General features: G+C 37.4%; 1 protein-coding gene across 2 annotated transcripts; it reads left to right on the plus strand.

Moving 5' to 3' along the window:
• Positions 1 to 9042: 9042 nt before the first annotated feature.
• Positions 9043 to 22730, plus strand: LOC139150393 (uncharacterized). 2 transcript variants are annotated; one of them, XM_070722737.1, is made up of 13 exons: positions 9043 to 9201; positions 9473 to 9647; positions 10738 to 10996; positions 11843 to 13084; positions 16011 to 16201; positions 17334 to 17637; positions 18047 to 18096; positions 18268 to 18333; positions 19032 to 19123; positions 19322 to 19373; positions 20259 to 20347; positions 21493 to 21591; positions 21775 to 22730. In XM_070722737.1, exons 2-13 carry the CDS (start codon positions 9551 to 9553, stop codon positions 22543 to 22545), a joined length of 3312 nt encoding a protein of 1103 aa, XP_070578838.1. In that variant the 5' UTR covers positions 9043 to 9201; positions 9473 to 9550; the 3' UTR covers positions 22546 to 22730. The 2 variants fall into 2 exon arrangements, with proteins under 2 accessions (XP_070578838.1, XP_070578839.1); XM_070722738.1 differs by lacking the exon at positions 18268 to 18333.
• Positions 22731 to 23466: the final 736 nt, after the last annotated feature.

A 23466-nucleotide genomic window follows, 5' to 3' on the forward strand; every position in this document is an offset into this window, starting at 1 on the left:
GATTGTCTGTATTCCTATGTTGTCCAACTTGAAGTTTGTTCCTTCACTTTGGATGTTAGGATGTCTAATTTTGTTCTACTGTGTTCAAGGTAGTGATCGTATTGTTTTTACTTGATTGAAATACAGATATATGTTCTCGCAACATGTTTTGTGTCGTAAGTTTCTGTTACAAGGTCGTATATTTCTCTGTTTTTTGTTCTGAGTCATCTGTCATAAACTTTGTGGTATCACTGGTTGACGAGTTATTTTGACGCTTCCTTATTATGTAATTATCAGTGTCTAGAACTACTGTTCCACTTCCATTATCTAACGGTTTGATCAGTACCCCGCCGTTTTCTGATAGTGTTCCCAAAGTATTCTATTCTGCGTTTCGGAAAGGAAACCTAGTTTCAGGAAAGTATGCAATAACATTACACTAGTCTTATTAAAGTTATTATTTATTCAGGGCATTGATTACACAAATGATCACATATGCAAGTTCAAGTTTATTACATATATGGTTGAGTTTTATTACATTTATGGTTAATTTGTTTATTACATTTGTTGTTGCGGGTTGTTACATTAATGGTTGACAGTTTTATTACATTTGTGGTTGATTTTTTTACAATTGTGGTTGATATTACATTTGTGGAGATTATTACATTTATGGAGGTTACAGTTGTCCTATTGGGAATATCTGTATTAACCGCCATCATGGAAATCGCGACGACCGCAGTGGTGTATGGGTAACACCACTGCATTTTCATGATATTAAAGGTATACTGTCACCTGTTCCAATTTTGCCACAGTTACCACAGCTGTCGTTCTTTCATAGCAAATTACTCCAAGGTATACTCATAAGATCCCTCGTGACAGAAATACACAAGATGTAAGACAAAGTGTGCGTGCTATTTCCTTTCCACGACAAGACCAGGTGCACATGATGAATGCATATAACTTTCTTATGGACCCCACAAAACACCTTTAATACAAAACATGGCGTTTTTGATTGAATATAGCATCCCCGAGGCTGAGAACACATTTCCGTTTTCGCTTAAGGCTTAGAAAAAACTGTGTTTTCCCGGTAATTAACCCGACCTACTTTAGTTCATCCCGACACTTTTTTCCTTGCTTGCAAGCATTTATCCCCCCAATTTGGAGAATAAACTCAAAAACACGTATGGTTTGGAAAAATTCTCATTTTTTCCTCATTTTTTGTGTAAAAAATGGGGAAAAATAGTTTCCTGGCCTATCTACCTTATTTCTGAAAGACATGTTAGAAGGAAACACACTTTTGATTTATTTTTAAATTGGCCTAACTTCCGTATTGGACGTACGTGTCCATCGTCGCCAGTTTGTTTTCTACATGTATTTCTTATTTCCAAGGTCTGTTATTTATCGTGTTTTTGTTATCATCTACACGTTGCAAGGTCTTTAGGCCCTGTTCAAAGTAATGACATAAAATATCACATACAAAACAAAATGGAACAAAATTGTTCATTAACGTTTTGTTTTAACTGTAATTAGAGCTCATCGGGAGATGGTCATCCCTGAAGAAAAAATATGAAGCCTTTTGTTTTTCCGGCGCATTTTTACGATGACACAGACATTTCATGGTTATCCTTTGCCCGATGTGCGAGTCTTGGGTTTGCCGTCCTTTGCATCTTTTACTGTGTCTCTGCCAGACCTCGAACCCGTATCGTTCATGACTGTAACCGTGACCCAGGTGTCCTGAACGGTACACCACGATACCTTGCCCTCCACCAGCCCTAAATGTTACAATACTTAAACCCACTTTTGACTGTGCCATTTCTTGTTTAGTAGCAAGCAAAAGTAAGTAAATTCTTTGTTTTGCGTCCGCGCGCGCCTAGGTTTTTGGAGATTTTTCGGAAAAAAAACACAAACTTCCCTTTCTAAATTTCGCCGTTGGTGGCGCTATTTTGTCGCAAAAACAAGTTGTGGCTTTTAACTTTGCGATGAAAAACTCCTTTACGGCAGTCAGATTTCACTAATGGACCATGCGGTGACGTAAAACAGTACTCTCTACACATTTACCCATGTCGATACTCTCAGCCTCACGCGCGCCGGGGCCTCACGTTCTCCCTGTTTGTTGTTGCTTTGCCTGTTGTGGCTTTGTCGTCACGATAAAAAATGGATGAAAGCAGGGAAAAATCGAAGTTAAAAAACAGAAACCTTTGCACGGCAACTTGAAGGCATGGTCACTGTGAGCAATCGGGACTTGAACAGAGAGAGATTCAGTCGGCCGATTAACGCGATTGGACTTGGGTACCACGACTTAGAGAGTATGGCAGACCGAAAAATCGGAAAGTGTTGAGCCTATCCCTGGTAATTGGTCTTTTAGGTTTGCCAAAAATTTGGTTAATTTGTCCATTTTAACTTGAAACAAAAAATAAACCAGTGATCAATCGTGTAAACGAAAGGCCTTTACGTACTTTTTTGTTCAGTTTGGGTATGGGAAAGTATATTAGAATCCCTTTGTGAAAGTTCAAACTTCAGAAACTTGTAGTAGGCGGTCGTAGCTGCTCTTGAAGAAGGTCACACTTTCTGCATTAATGACATCGGCTGGTTATTTATTCCAGATGTCCACAACTCTTGCTGAAAAAAGTACTTTCTTGTGTCTGTTTTGTGTTAAGTCGAACGGTTAGTTTACGAAGTTTGGGACAGTGTCCTCAAGTTCTCGAGTCGGCTGCTAACTCAAGTGAAAGGTTACAGTGGTCATGGCCTTTGAAAACTAATTCTAGAGTTGAATCGTGTCGCCGGGAATTCTTTTTGTGTTCAAGTGTTATTAAAATAAGCTTTTTAAGTCTATTTTGATAATTGTAGTGTTGGAGTTTAGGTATTAGTTGCCGTGCTAAGATTTTTATGTCCTTTTGTAGCCATGGTGACCAAGCTTGTACTGCATGTTCAAGCTGTGGGCTCTCAAGTTGCTTGTAAAGACGAAGAATGACATTTTTTTGATTTGATCGACAATGATCGTTTGATGAGATCAACATTCTGTTTGCTTTTTTGCAAACTTATCACATTTGCTTGAAGGTTTTAAGGTAGAACGAAGTAGATCGCCCAAGTCATTTTCTTCAGTTGTACGTCCCAGTGAAATATTGTTCATTGAGTATTTATTGAAGGGGTTGTTGTAGCCAATATGCGTCCGCCAGTGTTCACTCATTTTTTGTAGCTTGTCCAAATCAGCTTGTAGAATTTAAGGATCACTACAATTTCGCAAGGGATGATATGTCTTTGTATTGTCAGTAAATTTTTGAGTTCAGAACTAATTTCACCGCCAGTATGATTGATGTAGATTAGAAAGAGTACTGGTCCAAGAACTGAACCCTTTGGGACACCACTTGTGACGTATTCTCCATTCAGATGATGCTCCATTTATGACTACTCGCTGTTCTGTATTTGTCAATCATACTTTGACCCACTGTAGAATATTTCCATTTATGCCATGATACTTCATCTTTTCAATCAATCTGAGGTGTGGTACTTTGAAAGTGCAAGGAATATAGATGTGAAGCTTCCACCTAAATTTGGGTCTGATGAGTCTGTGTGTGGAGACTGACAATTGCGAAATGTTTTCTTTTATTTGATGGAAAGGAAAGGTGCTGGTTTTACGGATGGTCCCGAGGAACCTACAGGGAATACTTTTGTCATTTATATAACCAATTTCTTCTTCTCTGATGCCCCATCTTTCTAAAATTGAATGCAGAGGCTACAAGTTAACATTTTTGTTTGCTGTTTTCTTTCAAAACAGACACCTTTCAGCAAAACTATGACATTACATCAGAGCACAGACATTACAGGAAACTTGAAAAACGTACAAGAACTTGAGGACAAAAGATCGCTACTGTATACTGTTATAGTGTACCCATTCCTCAAACTGTCCAGATTTAAGTAATTTGATGAGGCTGTCAAGTTACTGTGCAATGGTATTGACATGTGGACACTTTGAGTGCGCAAGAAAGAAATCTAAAACTAATAAGAGAAAAGCAAACGTCAAAGAATGGCTGTTTATTTTGATCCATTTGTTATGAAAATGCATACAGTGATCACACAGTGTGTCACACTATGACAGGAGTATTCATGTGGTTTGAGAAAAATTGTCCAATAAAGGCAAACAAATTTTGTGTTAAATTTTCTGTGTGTGTGTTTTTAGCCGCTTACCCGCGTACCTTTTAGGATTTTGAGTGGACGCAAAACAAAGAATTTACTTACTTTGGCCTTAGTAGCAAGACAATGACGTTTAGGAAGATGCTAATAAAGTCACATCTACAATTCAAAACTGTAGCAGTGATGATCCTCTGGAAGAGAGTGTTACGTTGGGAGAGAGTTGTCAAATAATGATATTATCTTTGTTGTGTTCCTTATGACATCTACATTACGTTGAAACAACAACATCACAATGTTCGTTGAATTTTATTATTTATATCTCCGAACTCGGCGATGTGTGTATCGAGGCTATTTTGTGTCCCAAGTTCCTCTCTTCTCTCACTTCGACAAAACGTACGCCGCTATATGTTTGACTTGCATACATTCGAGCGGCCAACGTAAGTGCATCATTTCAAAGTTGATCATTAGAAGGGCTAGCTAGATGTAGTTGTTCAAGTTGGGGGCGCAAATGTATGTCTTTGCCACCCCTATCGCCGAACTGCAGCATTGTGAAGATAACTGCTCCCTGCCCTGGTTCCTATGCCTGTTTATCTCAACCAGATGTTATTGGTTGAATACATTTTCGTAAGTTTGATTTCTTCGCGAAGAGTAGCTCTGCGCGGCAGGACTGTCGTATTTGGGTGCCTATAGCCAGTAGCTGGCCACTGTCTTTTTCAAGAAAAGAAAAAAATCCTTTCAGCCATTCCATTTTTGTTGTAAAATTAAATTCTGTTATTTTTTGTGTCAAGAAATGCACACCAAGATATAATTGTTTACGTTTGAACACTTAAAGGCACAAACACTGTAACTTTTGATTATTTTTTATGAATTTTGACCTATGTACCAACTTCAGTTTCTTGTTCTTCTTCCTAAAATTTCAATCAAAGGCATACCAACAGGGACTAAAACAAGAAAGATGGCTGATATTTACAGAAATAGTGAAAAATCATCAAAGGATTCAACTGAACCTCATTTTACTATGCATGAGCAGGTGTGGTGTTGATGATCATTATTGTCACATACTGAGAGGGGTCTGTCTATAGACGGAGAAGGGATATGCTCAGGCACTCTGTCTATAGACACAGTAGGGGCTAAACTGTATGATATAGTGGCATGCTGGTGCTGCTGTAACAGCCACCCTGCCCTCGGAGTGAAATACACAGAGCGCCCCCCCCACCCGCAACTGTATCTCAGGGTAAACCCATTGTGGGAGAACTGCCGTATAAAGGGTGCATTGTACGGTGATTTTGACCATCTTCTTTCTTCATGTAGAATTTTGACAATTACAAAGGAATGATTGATTCATTGCAGGTCTTTCCCCATCTTTTTACTTGAAAAGGCTTGGGACCCCACATAAACTCAGCCCACACATCATGACCTTTGACCCATCATTTTGGTGAAAATGTGTATTTTCTACATCAGTGATTGGCAAAAAATGAAGACTTTTTACCCCTAAATTCACAGAAAATTGTAGAGTACAGGATTTAAATCATTGTTGGGGCATGGAGCTAGAAACGGAGCTCCATGGTTGGGGGAAGAGCGAGGGCGAGCAGCTGGTCAAAAAGACAAACCGTAGCGTTTCTCTTAAAGCGTTAGTTTGAAACAGAATGTGTGACAGTGACAAAAAGAAAACTCGTGTCATACTGCACTAACACAATACTACGTTTGTAGTCGGGGGTCACTTGTCGTGATTTTGGCTTCCGTGTGCATTTCGTGAAGACTCTTGTCAACATATATCGCTTTGTTCCTTAATACCTGGAGAGTCCAAAAAAACATTGTTGGCATTTTTCTCTCCACTTTTTCAAGGTCAAATGCAAGGTCATTCGTTACTCGGCAAATTCCATTGATTAAGCATTGTAGTGCATACCAATTGGCTATAATCATTGACCAAACTACTTCATAATACCTTCAGTGGTGTAAGGGAACTTAACAGCTCTTAAAATCTTTAAAAAACCTTGTTAGGGGCATTATTGTTGCTGTTTTTACCGTTTTATATGGATTTATATGCAATTACAAGGATTGCTTGTCTTGCAGTTGTACATCGTTTCCCATGCACAGTGTTAAATAATGACACGGATCGGTTTCTGACATGCACTGCGCTTAACAACTACATCACAGACTTTATTTTATCAATTTCCATGCATTTCAACGTAAGTCATCAGCCGTATTACCAGCTCTGGTAGGTTGTAAAATGTAGACCTCTGCGCAGAATGTCACTAAGTGTAGACTGGATTGCTGTGCAGCTAGCAGTGCACTCTTTGCTTGTAGTGAGAATAACCATCCCTTTTCCTCGCATTTCTCTCCAAATCATAAAAAACGATTGGGATTTTTCCTTCACAGTAGCAGGGATTAGAGACTTGTTGCTAAACATAGGCTACATGTAGAAGCTATTATTGAAAACTAAACCTCTGCGCTAAGAAATATTGCCACCTTCGCACACAATACTCTACTTTGCGCTGACAGTATTTAAACACCAGTTTGTGTCACTATTACCAGTAGCCCCCCCCTACTTTTGTTAAATCAGCATCAAAAGAAATGCAACGCACCCATGGCCTTATAACATATACTTTGTAAATTTCCTGTGAAAACCATGACATGAGCACTCTTTTGTTATGATAACAAATGTTTCAGATTAGGTAGACTTACTCTAAGTCTATGGGCATATTAATATCAAAACAATAAACTAAAGAACTAAACTTCAGCAGACTGTCACGATAGTGGTAAGCTGTTTCGTAGATCGTAAGGTGAACGCAGCCGACCGTATAGCCAGCCAGTGACGGAAAATAAAATTTTTCGATTTTTCGAAAAACTAATACGATGAAAATTTTTCTTACATCAAGAGCTTTAAAATGAGCCCCCAACAAATGATAGACAAGAGAGACTTGTAAAAGTTATATATTTGTAAAAGTTGAATATCTGTCATCCAGGTGCACATCTATCTTAATGAAAAATAATGAGATATAAAACGTTAATAACCAAAGGTTGTACACAATTTTCGGAAACAACAGTGCAATAATCGTGATGAAAAATGAAATGCAAAATTGTTCAAACCGGTAATTTCAAAAAAATAATAATGAAATAAATAGCGGGATTTTAAACAAATAAATAAACGAACAATTGTGTTTTGGCTGTGATCTCACCACGTAGCAAAGCACATCCAATTTCTCTAGACCCGATAAACACATATAGGACTACGTCTTGCGATCATGTTCCTTCCGCTGATTGAGTTTTTAATCGTAAAATTATATTTTTGTGACATTGAACACTACCTGCTTCTTTCACATGTGTCATAATGATATAGAAAATAATTGACAATCACTACGCCTATGCCTTATTTGGTGCAAACCGGCGAGAATTGAAGTTCTTCTAACTGCAATCGAAACAGTTTTTTGTGGACTAGTTGAAGAAAATGTTAATGATTCAAGTTTTGCCATGTGGCGGTTTTACAATTTTCCCCACGTTTTCTCTGCTGTAGCTGTTAGATAGCTGAAAGATTAATTTGAAAGGATGACCAACTTTTGATACCATATCGAGCGACAAATTCACCAGACCAATCTGAATGCTTGACAGACGGCCAAGTGTAAAGATACAGGAACGTCGGGAGTGTGCACGACATGTTAATCTTTCAAATTCAGAACACAACTTACGGAAAAAAGACTTTTAAATTAAAAACGCAAATAAGGCAAAAAGGTTTCAACATGTTCGCAGCTTACAGTGGGTCAAACAAGACGTTCACGAGGTCAAGCGCGTCCTTCGGATGTGCTCGCCAGGCTATGTCAAGAAAACTTACTTTTCCAGAGGAGAACTTGAAGAAAAAACCAAAGAGTCATCATTCAGTTACTAGTAAAGGTACTTTACAAGTGGAAATGTCCAACCGCAGCAGCGCCTACAATATTCGTAGACTTTTACTCGTAAATTCCTCCCTCACCAGTTATTATACAGTAGCAGAGAATATCGGACATGATATAAGACATGATCTTGAAACCAACAAAAATAAAATTCTAGTAAGCTCCACAAATTAAACTTAGTTTATAGGCTCAAAGTGGTTGCAACCATCAAAAAAGACTTCGAACCTCCGAAAATATCGCTGGTTAGCTTAAACTTTATTAGGGCCTAAATGTATAAAACTACGGACCGAGCAGTGTTAACAAATTCCAAAGGCGAGCATTAGATCTGAAGAAAGCGCCAAAAATATTGTCATATATTTTGAACTTCAGCAAAAACTACCAAAGAGGAGCCATTCGCATAATGCATACTACATTTCAAAATAAAATGGCAAGATCACTTTTTTCTTTGCCAAATGCAAAATAATGCTCACTTAACGTTGTTGATATAGTCTCTCACTGAACTTTGTCCCTGAAGTGTTGTCATTGAAGTACTGAAAAAAGTTAAAAGCGTATCGCGGTGGAGTTGTTGTGTTTTTTGTGACATTCCAAATAAAGTAAAACTGTATCACTTCTCCAGACGGTAAAGCTACCAGCTTGAACCTCAGCAACCTACGTGTGAGGTGTTTGGGACCTCCGTCCTACCCTCGGGTCCACAGTTGCGAGTGGAGTGATACGTACCGGCCGCCGCGTACTATGCATAGAATAATTGGCATAGCACGCGGCGGCCGGTACGTATCACTCCACTCGCAACTGTGCTCGGGTCCTACCCTGCCCCGTGATGACCTGTTCAATGTGGGCTGCAGAGTTAAGTTGCTACTCCCAGCTTTAGTTGGTGTCTATGAAATGTGCGATTTGATAAATCAATTGTTGAATCATGTCATAGTTTGGTCATCTTACCCGGGGATCATAGGTCATCAGTTCATTCTGATTCACAACGCGAACAGAGAGAGCGCGCGCGCGTACTCACGACGAACGCCAAAAAAGGGAAACTTCTTCAACCTTTGACCTCAACCGTTAGATGGTGCAATCTCGAGATCTTCAACGCGTTCGTTCCATCCATAATCAACGGCCAGAGAAGAACGATGTTCCCGTCCGGAGGCGGAGTGTCCCGTTCATGTAGCTGCAGTGCGCGGTCAAGAATGAAAATCATGTCCAACGATCTCGGAAGGTAATTCGTCAAGTTGAAATTTTGACTATCTATCAGTGGTGGCGGCAGTATTTCTTTTTCACAAGACGTTAAACAGTTACAAAATCACAGAATCGTACACTGCAGTTTCAACTAATCCATGTGCATCGCAAAATATAATGTTGCTAGGCTGTGGAAGGGTAAACACTGTCGGGAAATCTATCAATCTGCCCTCCAATTTCGGGGATGAACCGTTGGGGCAAATTGTAAACGTGACGGGATTTTAAAAGCTTACTTTTGTGCTCATTTTCAGGACGTGAGATCGAGAGACTGCCCGCACCCGTGGCAATGCTATTACTGTACATCTAAACAAATCACGGTGCAGTGCAATATGCTGAATACGTCGGACACCCAGAAAGCCTCAGCACAAAGAACGGATGCTGTACCACAAGAAGAAGTATCAAACAAACCAACAATATTGCAAACTGGTAAATATCAGGGGGGGGGGGGGGGGCGCTAAGGTATTCTTGTCCAGTTATACGGTCACAATAGGGGAGAACCATTTGATTTCTTGGGGGAATGGATGATGGGGGTGTATTGTCGGCAAAATTGATCTAGTAATGGCATTTCCCCTTAAAGGGGGAAAAAAGTTCCAACAGAGAGAGGTTAAAAACAAACAAAGTGTGGAGAACATTGAAAGACCTGGGTTCCTCATCATCATGTACGTCAAAAGTATCTACAGGTTCCATTGGGCTTCATGATAGTGACTCGATTAATTTTCATAATCACAAGTGGTCAAAACATTTAAACATTTCTTCATGACTATCGCTGCAAGCCTTGTCCGGAAACTTCCTATTGGTATGGGTCGATTTAATTAAGCTCGTCTTCATGTTAATATAATACCATGTGAAGACTTTAAGAAGTATCATGTCAATGAACTGCTGATTTGCATAATTAATGAATGTTCGTAATAAGGCTGATATGTCAAGGAATAATATATGTAATCCAGTAAATAAAGTGGGCGGGGATTTCATTGGTGGAGAGAAGGCAGCTTAGGGAGCTTAATGAACTGTTGTGTTGAGTTGGGAGCAGGCAGACCAATACCAGTGGGAGGGCAGTGACCAACAGCCCTTCTTCCCCTCCAAATTTTAGGTCAAGGTCAAAAATATATAAAATCAGTATATCAGCATTCAAAATATGTTTTGTGATGATTTTGTAAAAGTGACAAAATTTATCAGTTAGCCACACCTGTATACATCTTTTTCAGAGCCATAATCCTATCATTGCAAGTCTTTTGATTGAGAATTTTTACCTTACTTTAAGAAAATGACATTGAAGAACGATTTACAGCATGCATTTTATAAATGAAAAGTTTTGTACATGCCCTTACTTTCATCTTGTGCTCACTCACTCATATGTTTTATACTTTGACACCTTCAACTGTTTGTACTGTATAAAAGTCAATTGAATGGTGACTTATAAGCCAATTGGGCTAGGCAACTCATAGAGTTGCAAGTCACAATGATAAACAATTACTACTACATGCAGTTTGTCTTACTTTGTGTCCTTTTCTTCCAGTTGTTTCCAATGACAAAAGTACTGCTAAAAACATTATCGCCACTACAGCGACATCCTCATGTATTGTAGTGGGTGTAGAAAAACCCATAACCTCACAGGGAGGATTTGTCCAGAAAAGGGCTACAGGATATGATTGCCATGTCTGTCAGAAAATATTCATCACTCCATCTGGACTGAAGAAACATTCTGTCATTCACAGCGACCTTCGACCTTTTCCTTGTCAACTCTGTGATAAAAGCTTCAAGCGTTCTGATCATTTGTGAGTATACATGTAATTCGTTCCTAAGATACAAGCAGTTTTTTTAAGATTGTGTGTATATAGCTCTTGTCAATGCTTAGACATGCTCTTTTCCATCAAATCTTTTTCGCTTTCTTAATCATTTACTTTTGTTTGTTTTCATTCAACTAAAGCACAGAGGGAATACGCAATATGAAGAATGTAATTCTGTTTCTCTGTCATGAGATGTACCATACGGTGTTTTCATTTTGATTTTTCTGAGTAGGCTACTGTTAGATGGTAAAGATGCTTGGATCTACCATGCCAAATAAAAAAATATGTGTGTTTCTGATAGCCAGACCTGCCCAACTTTAAAATTCTCTGACCCAAAAATTGTTTTCTAATTTTTCAAACATCACATAAGATTTTGCCAAATTTTACTGCTTTTTGACTGGTCAAACTGAAATGAAAATAAAAAATAAAAAGATTTCCCTACCATATTTCCTGAGGACTTGTTAACGGAAGCACACAATATTTTTTATACACCTCAAACATACACAAACTGAGCATATTAAACAAAAAGAATATTAAACAAGATATGCAGATTTTTGTTGAGTGTAGGATCTACTACACGAGCCATTAGCACCTACTATGTGCTATTCAATAAAAATGATAATCTTGATAGGCTTGATACCAAGTTGGCAGTTACAGAACAAGGTCATAGGACACATTGCTTGACCTTTGGAAGGTTAAAGGCTGCATGACCAAGTCTGGTCTGCAAAAACAGTATGATGTTGGTTCAAACATCTGGCACAAAAATATTTAGAAAATTGAAATTTTAAAAAAGCACAGTTGAGAGCTCAGAATCGATATTTTTTTTGTAACCAGATCAAGTCATATGGTAGCCATTCACAATCAAATAAAGTTTATGTATGGATGTTCTGTTGATGGATGTCAGAAAGAGTTTAGAGAAGAGAAGAGTTGTAGAGCTCACATCAGAGAACACCTGCAGCTACTGAAAGGTCAAGTGAAAGTGTCAGTAGAATACGCAAAGAAGGATGAAAGCCAAAAGGATCATGGACAGAGTGGAAGCTCTCAAAGTGATTCAGTAGAAAACAGCTCTCCAAAAGTTGTGACTAAGTACATTTCACTTCTCTCAAAGCCACGGCAAGATGTCAGTGGAAGTGGCAGCACTTCTAAACCAGCTGCAGCTTCGGCAACGACGCTTCCTATTCACACTGCCAGTCAGTCCGACAGCAGCTCTGAAAAAACCTGCATTCTACCGCCAAAGGAGATCAGTTCCTCTCATACTAGCATAGCAACCAAGTTAACAACAAGTCAGTCTCCTGCAGTCAAATCTGAATCTTGTGTTACAAAGATGCCACCATCTGATACACTTTTGAAAGCTCTCAACGTTCTTGCTGAAGAGGTGAGGAAAAAAGCTGTACCTGACCCCGCTGGCGGTGATGTTTCACAGTTCTTCACTTCTGATGGTGACAGTACAAACAAACAAGATGTTAGAATAATCAGCCATTCCAAGATTAAGGTCGAGAAGTCAAGTTCAAAACCTGTAACTTTTACCACTTCTATTCCAGTGAGTCATCAAGCTGTCAAAGCTAACTTTTCACCTTCAATTGGTAGTCATGTAGGTCAGCCCACTACATCATTGCCACCTGTTAACCCAAGTTCAGGTGTGGTTCAACATATTCCAGTGTCTGTGTCATTCAGTGAAGACAAAACAGCAACGTTGCGGCTGTTTGTACCCTTGAAGTCAGGTAGTGTTGGTTATAAGGGATTATCACAGGCAGCCAAGCCTTTGACAATTAAGGTGCCACTGGACAGAAACATCTCTGAATCGAGCGGTACAAGTGGCAAAACTACATCTGTGTCCACGTCTTCTGGACTGAAGATCGTTGAGAAGTCAATCACAGCTCCATCTGAAAAAACTCCATCAAAATCAAATCCTGTGCATGCCATGAATCCCAGAATGATAGATGGGCTGACAAAACATCTTCCATCAAAAATGGAATCTGCAAGTACTTTGTGTAAGGCATCATCTGAGCAAACCAGACAAGTCAAGCCATCTCAGTCAGTCACAGTCATAAAGAAACTAGAAAACTATCAATACAGGTAAAAATGTTATCCATATTGCTTCGTCTTTTTATTTATATTTATTTACTTGTAACCTGAGTAACAGCTTTACATGTAAAAGAAGGGTGTGATTTACAGGATTGCAAAATACTTCACAAAGATTACAAAACAAACACAGAAAGAGAAAAAACATTTCATAGTATAGTCAATGCATCTACTATTATCAATGTTCAGTGTTTCAGCCAGCGTGCGGCATTGCGACATTTGACGCAATTTGTTTTGTTTTGTCCCGATAAAATAACCATTGTGGGTCACCATGACGCAATCTGAGTAGGCCGTATTTTAGTGGCTATTGGATTTTTAGACAGTGCCTTCTGGACAGAAAAGTACAGCTAACAATTAATAAAATGTTGTATGTTGAAACAGTTTACCCTCCTCCCTACAAAGTTGCAATGTATTGAAACAGTTTACTATCCTTCTACAAAGTTACAAATTCCCTGGTACGTAAAACAAACATTGTTGCTGTTCGATACTACAATACATCACTGATATAAAACGTCCATGAATACACTGAGGCTTGGTTTTACCTAGGTGAGTGCCGCGTACCGGTCGTCCTTGAGTTCAAGTTTTACCTACATTGCTTGCATCAAAATTTGGCCTGCAGCTACTCAGTTTCATAGTAAAAACCATAATTTCTAAGGAAACTTTCACAAACAGAGTCACTGTACAAGTGAAAAGGAGAAAAACTGAGGTTTTCTGAAAGGTCAAATGTGGGTCATCTCACATGATGTCATAAATGAAGACCTCTTAAGTACACAATTATGGTTCAAAAGAAACCACCTAGGGAGGGCCAATAGGTACAATCTTATGTTAAAAAGAAATTTCTTGGTGCCTTCCAATTTAAATGTCATCTAGCTTGACTGTCAGTTTTAAATTATATTTTATTAAGAGTCATGGCAAAGGGAAATTGTCAACAGTACTTGCAGTAAGCATATTCATTATCAAATCTTCACATTTGAGCAAGAATTCAAAAGTAGAGCTATTAAAATTGTCCATTTGGCATATTTCAAACTACTATAACTTATACTAGAAATGGTGTGATTCTGAATGATTTTAATATTTCTGCAGATTCCATCAGTTTAATGATATAATAGTGAACATCACTATACATTTCTTGATGATATCAAAATATAAATGAAAATATTTCTGGGCTAAAATGTTATCATAATCTTTGAAACAATGACTACTCTAAAACATTGGGAAATTAAATGAACAATATCATTGTGTATTGTTTTACAGGATTTGGGTTTGGCCAAACCCTTTTTGTCTCAAGAAAAATACTTATGCTTAAGATGTTATCGAGTCTGCTTGATCACAACTATGACACAACACCAGGGCCTTAAACACAACAACAATTGTATCTACATTGCCACTATGCTACCCAATGCTTTCTTCTGCATGGAAAATTTTATCTGTGTGGCTCACAAAATTTTCGTCATGACTTAAAAACTGCATAAATTTGCCACATTAGGAGCTTGTAGCTGAAATGTATTAAGTTGTCATTCTGTGAACACTGACAGAATGCTACTGAAATATTCTGTATCTGTGGTAATATACACTTCACACTGCTACCTGATTTTTAGAATTGCCACCTAATTTTATTTCTGATGGTAAAAGTTTACCACCAGAAATGAAAAAATATTTCTATCACTAAAAACACAGATAATTAATGCAATAAAAACCGAACAAATATTTCTTTAATGTAAAATACAAAACATCTTGATTTGAAAAATAAAGAACTCCTGAATACCAAGAAAGTTGTTGCCACATTTGAGATAAACTGCCTAAAATTTGCTCAAAGTGGCTACAAGATTTTTGATTCGGCTAATGAGTTGGCTAATCATCTTGGTGACTTAGGGGGAGCCATACAGTTTATGTGCATACCATGTGGTAGCAGTAAACTTAATGGTACTGCAAGTTTCATGTTGGCACAATTTTGCACAACACCATTGGCCTAATATATATACTTACCATTAATGCACTCACCTGACTTGCCTGTTGAACACCAAATATAGTACCAGGTCATAATGACACATAATGACACTGTACCGTGTTGTTTTATTGAAATACATTACATGTCCCCCAAAAATTTAATTTGTCCCCCATTCAGGCCTACTATGGGTCACTGTGTCCCCATGCTAGCAAAAGCTGGCTGAAACACTGAATGTTGAACTCATCAGAGGAATGTGTATCCTAATCTTGAAGGACAATTTTCACATTGAAAACAAGTATTTCCTTGATTTTGAACATGATGATTAAAATGACTTCAAATTGCAAGTGACCAGCACGAGATACATGTCAAAGTTTCCCTAAACATTCAGGCTATAAGATAAAAGGTAGTTTCATGGCTTAAATTTGAACAAAAATTGCAAATGATAGAACTTTGCCAAAGACTTGAATATTTCAGATAAACACTTTGCCTCTGAATGATCTGTCTTTGCTAAAGACATTAGAATTTGGAAGCTGAAAATTTGTCCACAGCAGAAGACAATCTTCCAGGTGTATATATCATTTATAATTTCTTTCATGTGTTTCCGTATATTTCTGTGGATTAGTTTGTTGTTCATGCTTTTCATTGTTTCTCACATGAACTATGGAGTATTTCTGACAATTTTTCTGACAGAGAACACATATGTGAAAGGTATGTGAAACGTGCAGCCATAAAACAAACAAACTGTGCTCACATGGACATATGTGTTTAGAGCAAATGCTTTCAGGATAATTTCTGTATTCCTGATGTCCAGTCAAGTGTGTTGGAATTGTAGTGAAATGTTTGTCAGTGATATCACCATGGAGGGACTTTGTGTTATCTTGCTGATAGCCATTACATGACTGTCACCTTGAGGATTGATTGCATCCCAGCCTGACATGACATGGAAATACCTTGTTCTCCATTGCAATACAGTAAAAGTGATCTGACCTGTCACGTATGTAAGAGGGTTTTTCACTCAGTCAGAGCGCGATGTGGTCATGCCAGAGTTCATCAGTCGATTGGAACCAGCCAGTACAAACCAAACAGGATAGAAACCAACCATACAGGACAGCTGACTAGTGAAAACAAAGTGATCACATCTTCATTGACTGCAGGTGGTCCCGGTGAGTAGCAGTGTGCCCTCTAAGCATAATTTTTGAGTCATGACTCAAAAATATTCTCTGTGACGCAAGAAAATTTTGAGCTGAATAGGAAATAATACATGGTGACTCAAGAAAAATAACCAAGATTTTAAATTGACTCAAAAGTTTTTTGAAATTTTGTTAGTTAGAGGGCACACTGGTGAGTAATAAGCAGTGAGTTCAATGGTTCATGGATGTGATGGAATAACATCAGTCACTGGTCTCTAATAGGGCTTGTCTAGATCCAGCAATTTGATTTACTGAAGCAGTGGTTTATATTCTGAACTAGAAGGCCAGGGCCCTGGACAGTTAGTAATGAAGTAAAACTGAAAACCTACAGTGCATGTTTGAAGGGCTACCGTATGAGAAAAAAATATTACCTGCATAGTGTCTGTAATCTCTCATAGATTTTGACAAACTGAGACATCAGCATGCCCAGCTTGTGGTAAATTTTAATCCGTTTTACACTTGAACCTCTAAATATATGTATACCAGCTATCAGGAATCAAGTTTGTGATATCTGTAGAGATCACGTGACAATGATTTTTTCTTGAAAGTCACAAAGGGTTTGTACCAATGGTACATGTATGTTCTGTTGACATCTATATTGTGAGATAGCATCATGATAAATTTATCAGAAAAATCTTAGACAGAAACCTTCAGTGGCTTGATATTACAGAATATTGACTTAAATTACGTAAAAGGGCCAGTAACTTTAACTTTTGATGATTTGTTTCGCTATCTTTGTTTTTTATGTCAACAAGTTCTTATTCTACTCTGTAAAGTATTTTGAAACACCACCCATTTCACTTGTCAACACAGCATCTATATATATGTAATATGTACTGTTATTGTTTATATTTGAATACTAGTCTGGACCAGAATTCACTTGTCAACACAATGCAGTCTGCACATGTATAGGATAAGTTGACAGGCTGAATACCGTGTATCTCGACATCCTTTGGAGTTGAACAAGAACCTGTTGTTGACATAAAAAACAACAATAGCTAAAATGTCATGAAGTCCCTTAAATTGCATTAATTCACAGTGGCTGATGCAATACACTGGCTGGAGGGAAAGTCTAGTAATAGTAAACATTATCATTATTCTACAGAAATAAAATCAACTTGCAATCTAGGCATGAATGCAAATGAGAAGATAGACGCCACAAAACCTTTACAAAGAATTATTGAAGTAACTGTAACACAGGACAAAATGACAAATAAAGAGTCTCAGAGTACTTGCAAGAAACAAGAGGAGACATGCTTGCCCACGTCCACGTCTGAAGTTACTTCACAAAGTTCTGTAGGAGTTGTGCCAACTGCTGATTGTCAAGATAGGAATATGATTGCAGTGAAAGTAGCCAGTAAGAATTGTACTCCATTATGCAGTTTCAAAGAGGACAGAACAACTACAAGGTCAGTGTAACTTACAAGTGATTTGTCATTGCATTGTTTTGCATACTAGTAATATCGACAATGTATCATTTTCAATAAGTTTCATTCATATTTTTACAAACATTGACAAGACCATGATGATTCATATCATTATAATTCCAAAGGAGTAAGGAATTTTGTTTTCATACATCTATATTTTTCTTTTCAATCATCATGTTGTTGAGGATGTCTAAATTTAGGAACTGTTGACAGAGTCCCTCCCATGGAAGGCCTTGTTGAAACAAAATCAGATATTTTGTTGCAAATTATCAATATACTTGATGTACTATTCAGTATTTACGACCAAAATTTACCAATTAAAATTTAGAGTGGACAAACAGGTAAACAGAAATGCCGATGATTTATTCATATTTGTTGTTTTCATCCACAGAAGTGGTGTTGATCTAACGGGAAAGTCAATCTTGTCAAACCAGAACCATGGTGAGTGAAAAACCAAGGAAGCAATTTTTCATGACACAATCAACTTAATCTACAGAAATAAAAATACCAAAAATATCAATATTATTTGTAAAAGTAGTCAAATTATTCACTACAAGTGTGTCCACCAAATCTCTAGATCCGACTTTACATCTCATTTTTTTCTGTCTACAGTAATAAACAATGGAACTCCAGTCAGTCTTCAAAAGCCAGTCAGCACTCATTGCACTGGTATTAAAGGTATTATAAAAATCAATCTGATTAAAATCAGATGTAGAGTACGGCGACTTTTAGTTAAGCATACGTGGTATTCTCTTGCTGTAGTGAGAGGTGACAGCAAGAGAATACCGCGTACGTGTAAGTAGACATCGCCATACTCTACATCTGATTTTAATCAGATTGTATGAAAATCTAAGATACTTGAAGTTACAGTGCTCAACTGAAAAACATCAGCTTAGTCTTTCTTTGATACTTCCAAGGGCTTTCACATAAACTTCAATGTTTCAACTTTCAGGATCACAAAAAATCAGGGTAAGATGTTAAAATTCTGGTGGATTGGAGTTTCCAAATTACAAAAATTTTACCAACTGTGGTGGATTTTAGTTTAAAAATTACATAAATTTTACCAATGGTTTTCATTTTGTCATGTAAATGTGCACTATCTCTCTAGCAAGTCCACATAAAAATAATGTAGTTAACCTTTTGAATTTATTCACAAGCATTCCTCAAAATGATACAATGAACTGAGTGATAATTTGAAAAATTTGGAGTTATATCTTTCAGAAAACATTTTCCCTCAACATAATTCGTATTCAGGTTATAAAAAATGCTTCACTATCATGTGACCTGCTACAAATATTTCCTTTCTGTGAAATTGTATGCATTCAAAACCCAAAGTTAATGAACATTTTATTTCTTGAACTTATCATTGTTTATAGTCGATAACCTCCTGAAGACCTTGTATCCATCTCTTGGTTTAAATTGTACTGTCCCTCCAATCTTGAAAACAACAGAAAACCAAGGTATGATGGTGAGTATTGTTATGCAAAGTTTGTTTATATGTTTTCAAATCGCATTCTGATCCTACTCATTTAGGGTGAATAGTAACTGAACAATGTTGATGTTTAGGGTAAAACCTTTCACAAGCTGAGTAAGTCAATTCCACATGCCATGTATAATGTACCACAGTAGCCCATTCTAACAACAACTGCACTTTCAATTTTCACAGCTGGATGATTGTAAAGCCATTGATGATGGACATCTCCAATATAAATACAACTGTAAGTTACGTTTTTACTTCTGATGTGTCAGGGACAGGGGAGGAGGGAGGGGTGTAAGTGCCATATTATATATTATAGCCAAAACAAGGGACTATTTACTTGAGGGCAGGTGACCATTTGCCCGACACAAGGAGGGCAAATGGTCACCTGCCCCCAGGATACATAGTCCCTTGTTGTGGCCATAATGTTTTTATTACGTGCCTCTCTTACATAGCTTTCACTCCAAAGTCTAGGTTTACCGGCAAATGATAATCATATGATTTATTTCCTTTTTAGATGAAAATCCATTAAAAAATGGAATGATTTTAATCATCAAATGAAAGAGTGATATATTTCAAACACCATCATGCAGTTTATCAATTTTTATATTCAAAAATTTTTTTAAACCAGATTTCCTTTGTAAAACATGTAATTTGAACATTTTTGAATCCCAAAGTTGTCAAGATGAAAATAGTTCAGGTTCACTCTCAGTCAAATGATGCGGCCAATGATGTCAACTCAGATTTAGAGCTGTACATTGCAACTTTTCTGCATTGAATGGAACTTCAATTCATTGGATTATTTTGCAATATTGCACATGTGCATTGATATGCTTGCCCTCAATACAAGACTTGTTTTCCATTCTCAAATCATGAAAATTTTTTCAGAAAAGAGTACCCCTGAGAATATGACATTTGCACGGATGAGATACAATTCATGCCATTTTAAATACAGCATGGATTACAGTGCCAAGGCTGTGATAATATGTGCTCACAGTTTGTACTGCTGAATATAAGGCCTATTCATATTGCATAATGCTCATGTTTGCTGAAAGACTTGTTTTTGAAATTACAGGCAATAATCTGTCATTTTTTCCTTTATTTTCATCACATGCATGGTTGCCAGGCAACATCTACTGGCAACCAAATGAGATTCACCGTTTCCAAATTGGTTTGCTGAACTTTGGAAAGAACTTTGAAGACATTGCAACCTACGTGAGTACATGAGATTCTTTTGAATAACAGTCCAAAGTAGTTCATGAAGTATTTTTCTGGTGCATCCTACCGGAGGCCAATGATGATGACTCTGTATGATGCAGATGATGCAGCTTCCATGGCTTGTCTGATTGTTTGTGCATTATTATCTCCCTACAAATGGACCATGGTCAAAGGATACACAGGTTTTCTTGAATTTATGTCTTGAAGACATAGGGTTTATGGTTACAGCTTCAAGGTTTGTCATTGTCAATTCCTTTTCCTTTGGAAAAATGGATACTTGAATTGGCAAATTGAAGTCAAGTTCACAAGTTGATATCGTGACTCTATCCAGTGTTGGTGCTACGGTATGGGGAACCTTGTGTAGGAAGTACGGCAACATTCCAACAATCTGTTATCGTGACCACTCTTGTAAACCATTTGAAAAGTCAGGGAAATAATGTTGTGACTTTGAAAACATTTACCGCCTAATTACCCCTAGCAAAAATTTATGTAATCATAGAGACTTTAGTGGGAAGGACTGGGAAGATGACCCTATTACATTTGCAAAGAATTATATGTACTACCTAAACAAAAAATCAAAGAAAACAGCACTGCCAAAGGAAATGATGAATAGAGATGACTGTTTTAAATTTTCTTGCCATAACATTATGGAGATGTTAGACACATAGGTTCATCTAAATCTAAATGTTACTAGCACAGAGGAACCTGGACTACACAGCTGTAAACTGGGAGTGCACAGTAAACAAAAGTACTTGTCTGATGAAATTGTAAATGAACATAACATTGCTAATTTCACAAACTTCAATTTTGTGCTTTCACTTTTGATAGCTTTGTCAAACAGAAAATTGATTGTGTTGTCACTGTAACTTTGTTTACATTTCAAATTAAATCTATGACCTCATTTGGAACTAATACTTGTGGCCATTTTCTCAGAAAATACTTAGCAGCGCTCACATAGTGGAGTCACAGTGGTTTTAAACTCTTTATACATTCACAAGAACACTAACCAGCAACTTTCACTTTTGTTCCTACCACATATATCCCTTGTTCTTCTATCCGACTCGAAAATCACCTGTGATATTTCTTGTTTTCAAGCTTTCTATTATAGTTATTAAGTATTTCATTTCTCCTACTATACACAGGTTGAAACAAAGTCTGTCTCCCAGTGTGCCAAGTTTTACTATGTCCTAGAAAAACTGAAACCCAGTCTACAGAGCTCTCCACTTGACAGGAATAAACAGGTATGTGTTCATGGCACATAATTACCGACATAAAAAGCATGTACATTGACAGGTGCAGCATTGTTCAATTGTCTTCACAATATCCATCATTCATAAAACTTGAAGCTTTTGACAAAATCTGAAACGTGCGAATAGTATTTTTGTGTTTTTGAGAAAATTATATTTGAAATGTTTTCATCACAGGAACCTAGAGGAATTGATTATGGAGAGCAGATGAAGACTTTGGAGGGTAAAAAGTATGAGGGTTATGTCGGCAGTGTTCACAATGGAATATTCAAAGTGGCAAAGCCAGTTAGAAAGTACAAACAGCTACCAGTGAAGACTGGCAGTGCAAGTAATGTTTCTGATACGACAAAGCTTAGCTTTGGTGTGGCTGATGTCATGCGGGGTACTGCAGCCAAAGTGGTGAACGCCTCTGGTGGAATTCAAGAATCTACAACTAGGAAAAGGGTAAAAGATGAAGAAAAGAGACTAGAGCTCAAGAAGACAGCAAAGAAAAGGAAATTTGAAGATTGTTGTGACAAGAGAGCAACAGAACATAAGATGATTTGCAGGAAAGATAAATCGTATGTGAAAAGTGAAAAGTTTATGAATGGTTACAGAAAAAATCCAAGAAACAGGAAACTGAAGGTAAAGTTACCAATTTTCTCAAAGAAAAAGTCAAGAGATGGGCAGAAGAAAGGTAACACCTTACAAGAAGAGACTGTGACCTCACAGCACACCAGTAAAAAAATGAAAGAAACATGTGAAGCCAAGCAGCAAAAGAGAAATAGACTTGAAAGGAATTTGCACAAGAACATGAGAAGAGAGGAAAGATGTTCAAAAAGAGCAAGAAACTCCAAAAAACAAATTTGTTGCTCATCATGTATGCCCAGCGATTCTTCAGCCAGGGAGGCAAAGTCCACAGAAAGGAAAAGGCGAAAAGTTCAGCACAGGGACAAATCTGAGAACTAATAACATTCTGCCACCTGACGACTTTAATTAAAGACTGCCCTCTAGTGTTGGACATATGAAAGAGTAGATTGGTGTCTGATGATGGACATATGATGCAGAGGACTTTCATCCAGTCTGTTTTTAACATGAAATGTATTTGGTTGAAATTAACATTATTTATTGCAAATAAATCAACTTAACATGAAGCAATGTCCTGTTTATTTCAAACTTAAATAGATATGCTTAGCTAGAAAGAAGGAAAATTTATGCTACTCATTCACATAAATTTATTGAAAAGTGCCCTCTTCATGCACTGAATGATGTATCATACTGGAGTTTTCCTCCAAAGATTCTGCTGTGCCGTACCCATGAATCTTTGCTTGATAGTTCCTTTGACCTAACAAATAGTTCACAGAGTGTGCTTACAGTGTCAATAACAAAAAGGACTCCAAAGTTAAAGCAGAATGGTCATTGATCAAAAGCTCAATTTGGTATATTCAGGCTTCATATTCTGATATTGTGGATCAAAAGAATAGATCAGAAAGAGCATGGTCATCACTACAAATTCTAATACTTTCTGACAGACTCATACTCCATGGCATAACAACTGAAATCATTTGTAAATTATTGAAAGCCAGTAATATGACTTACGGTCCTTTGGAATATTTTGTCTGAAGATTTTTAGTGTTTTGACATTTGACTTCACAAAAGTGTGTTTCTATCAACATGTTTATTCTAGAATGTAGTGTTAGGTTTGACCCCTTCAGACTGTTTCATTCTCAGAGGGCAAAGTGTGCCATAGAAAACAAAAGGTCAACTGGTTCAGAGGTGATGATAACCTTTAAACCACTATGGCACTGATATAAAGTACACATGTATGAATCAAGGATGTGCTCCAATCGCCAACTTTCCTAGCCATCTCTCTTAGTGTCATTTTTAATA

The sequence above is a fragment of the Ptychodera flava genome, chromosome 14 (assembly GCF_041260155.1).
Source record: "Ptychodera flava strain L36383 chromosome 14, AS_Pfla_20210202, whole genome shotgun sequence".
In the NCBI taxonomy this organism is placed as follows: Eukaryota; Metazoa; Hemichordata; class Enteropneusta; family Ptychoderidae; genus Ptychodera; species Ptychodera flava.

Bases quoted from the DNA above. Each gene is read 5' to 3' on its own strand.
- LOC139150393 (XM_070722737.1), top strand. From the start codon at position 9,551: ATGCTGAATACGTCGGACACCCAGAAAGCCTCAGCACAAAGAACGGAT. The intron at 13,085-16,010 runs GTAAAAATGTTA...ATTGCAATACAG, and splicing joins CTAGAAAACTATCAATACAG to TAAAAGTGATCTGACCTGTC. The intron at 19,124-19,321 runs GTGAGTATTGTT...CAATTTTCACAG, and splicing joins CAGAAAACCAAGGTATGATG to CTGGATGATTGTAAAGCCAT.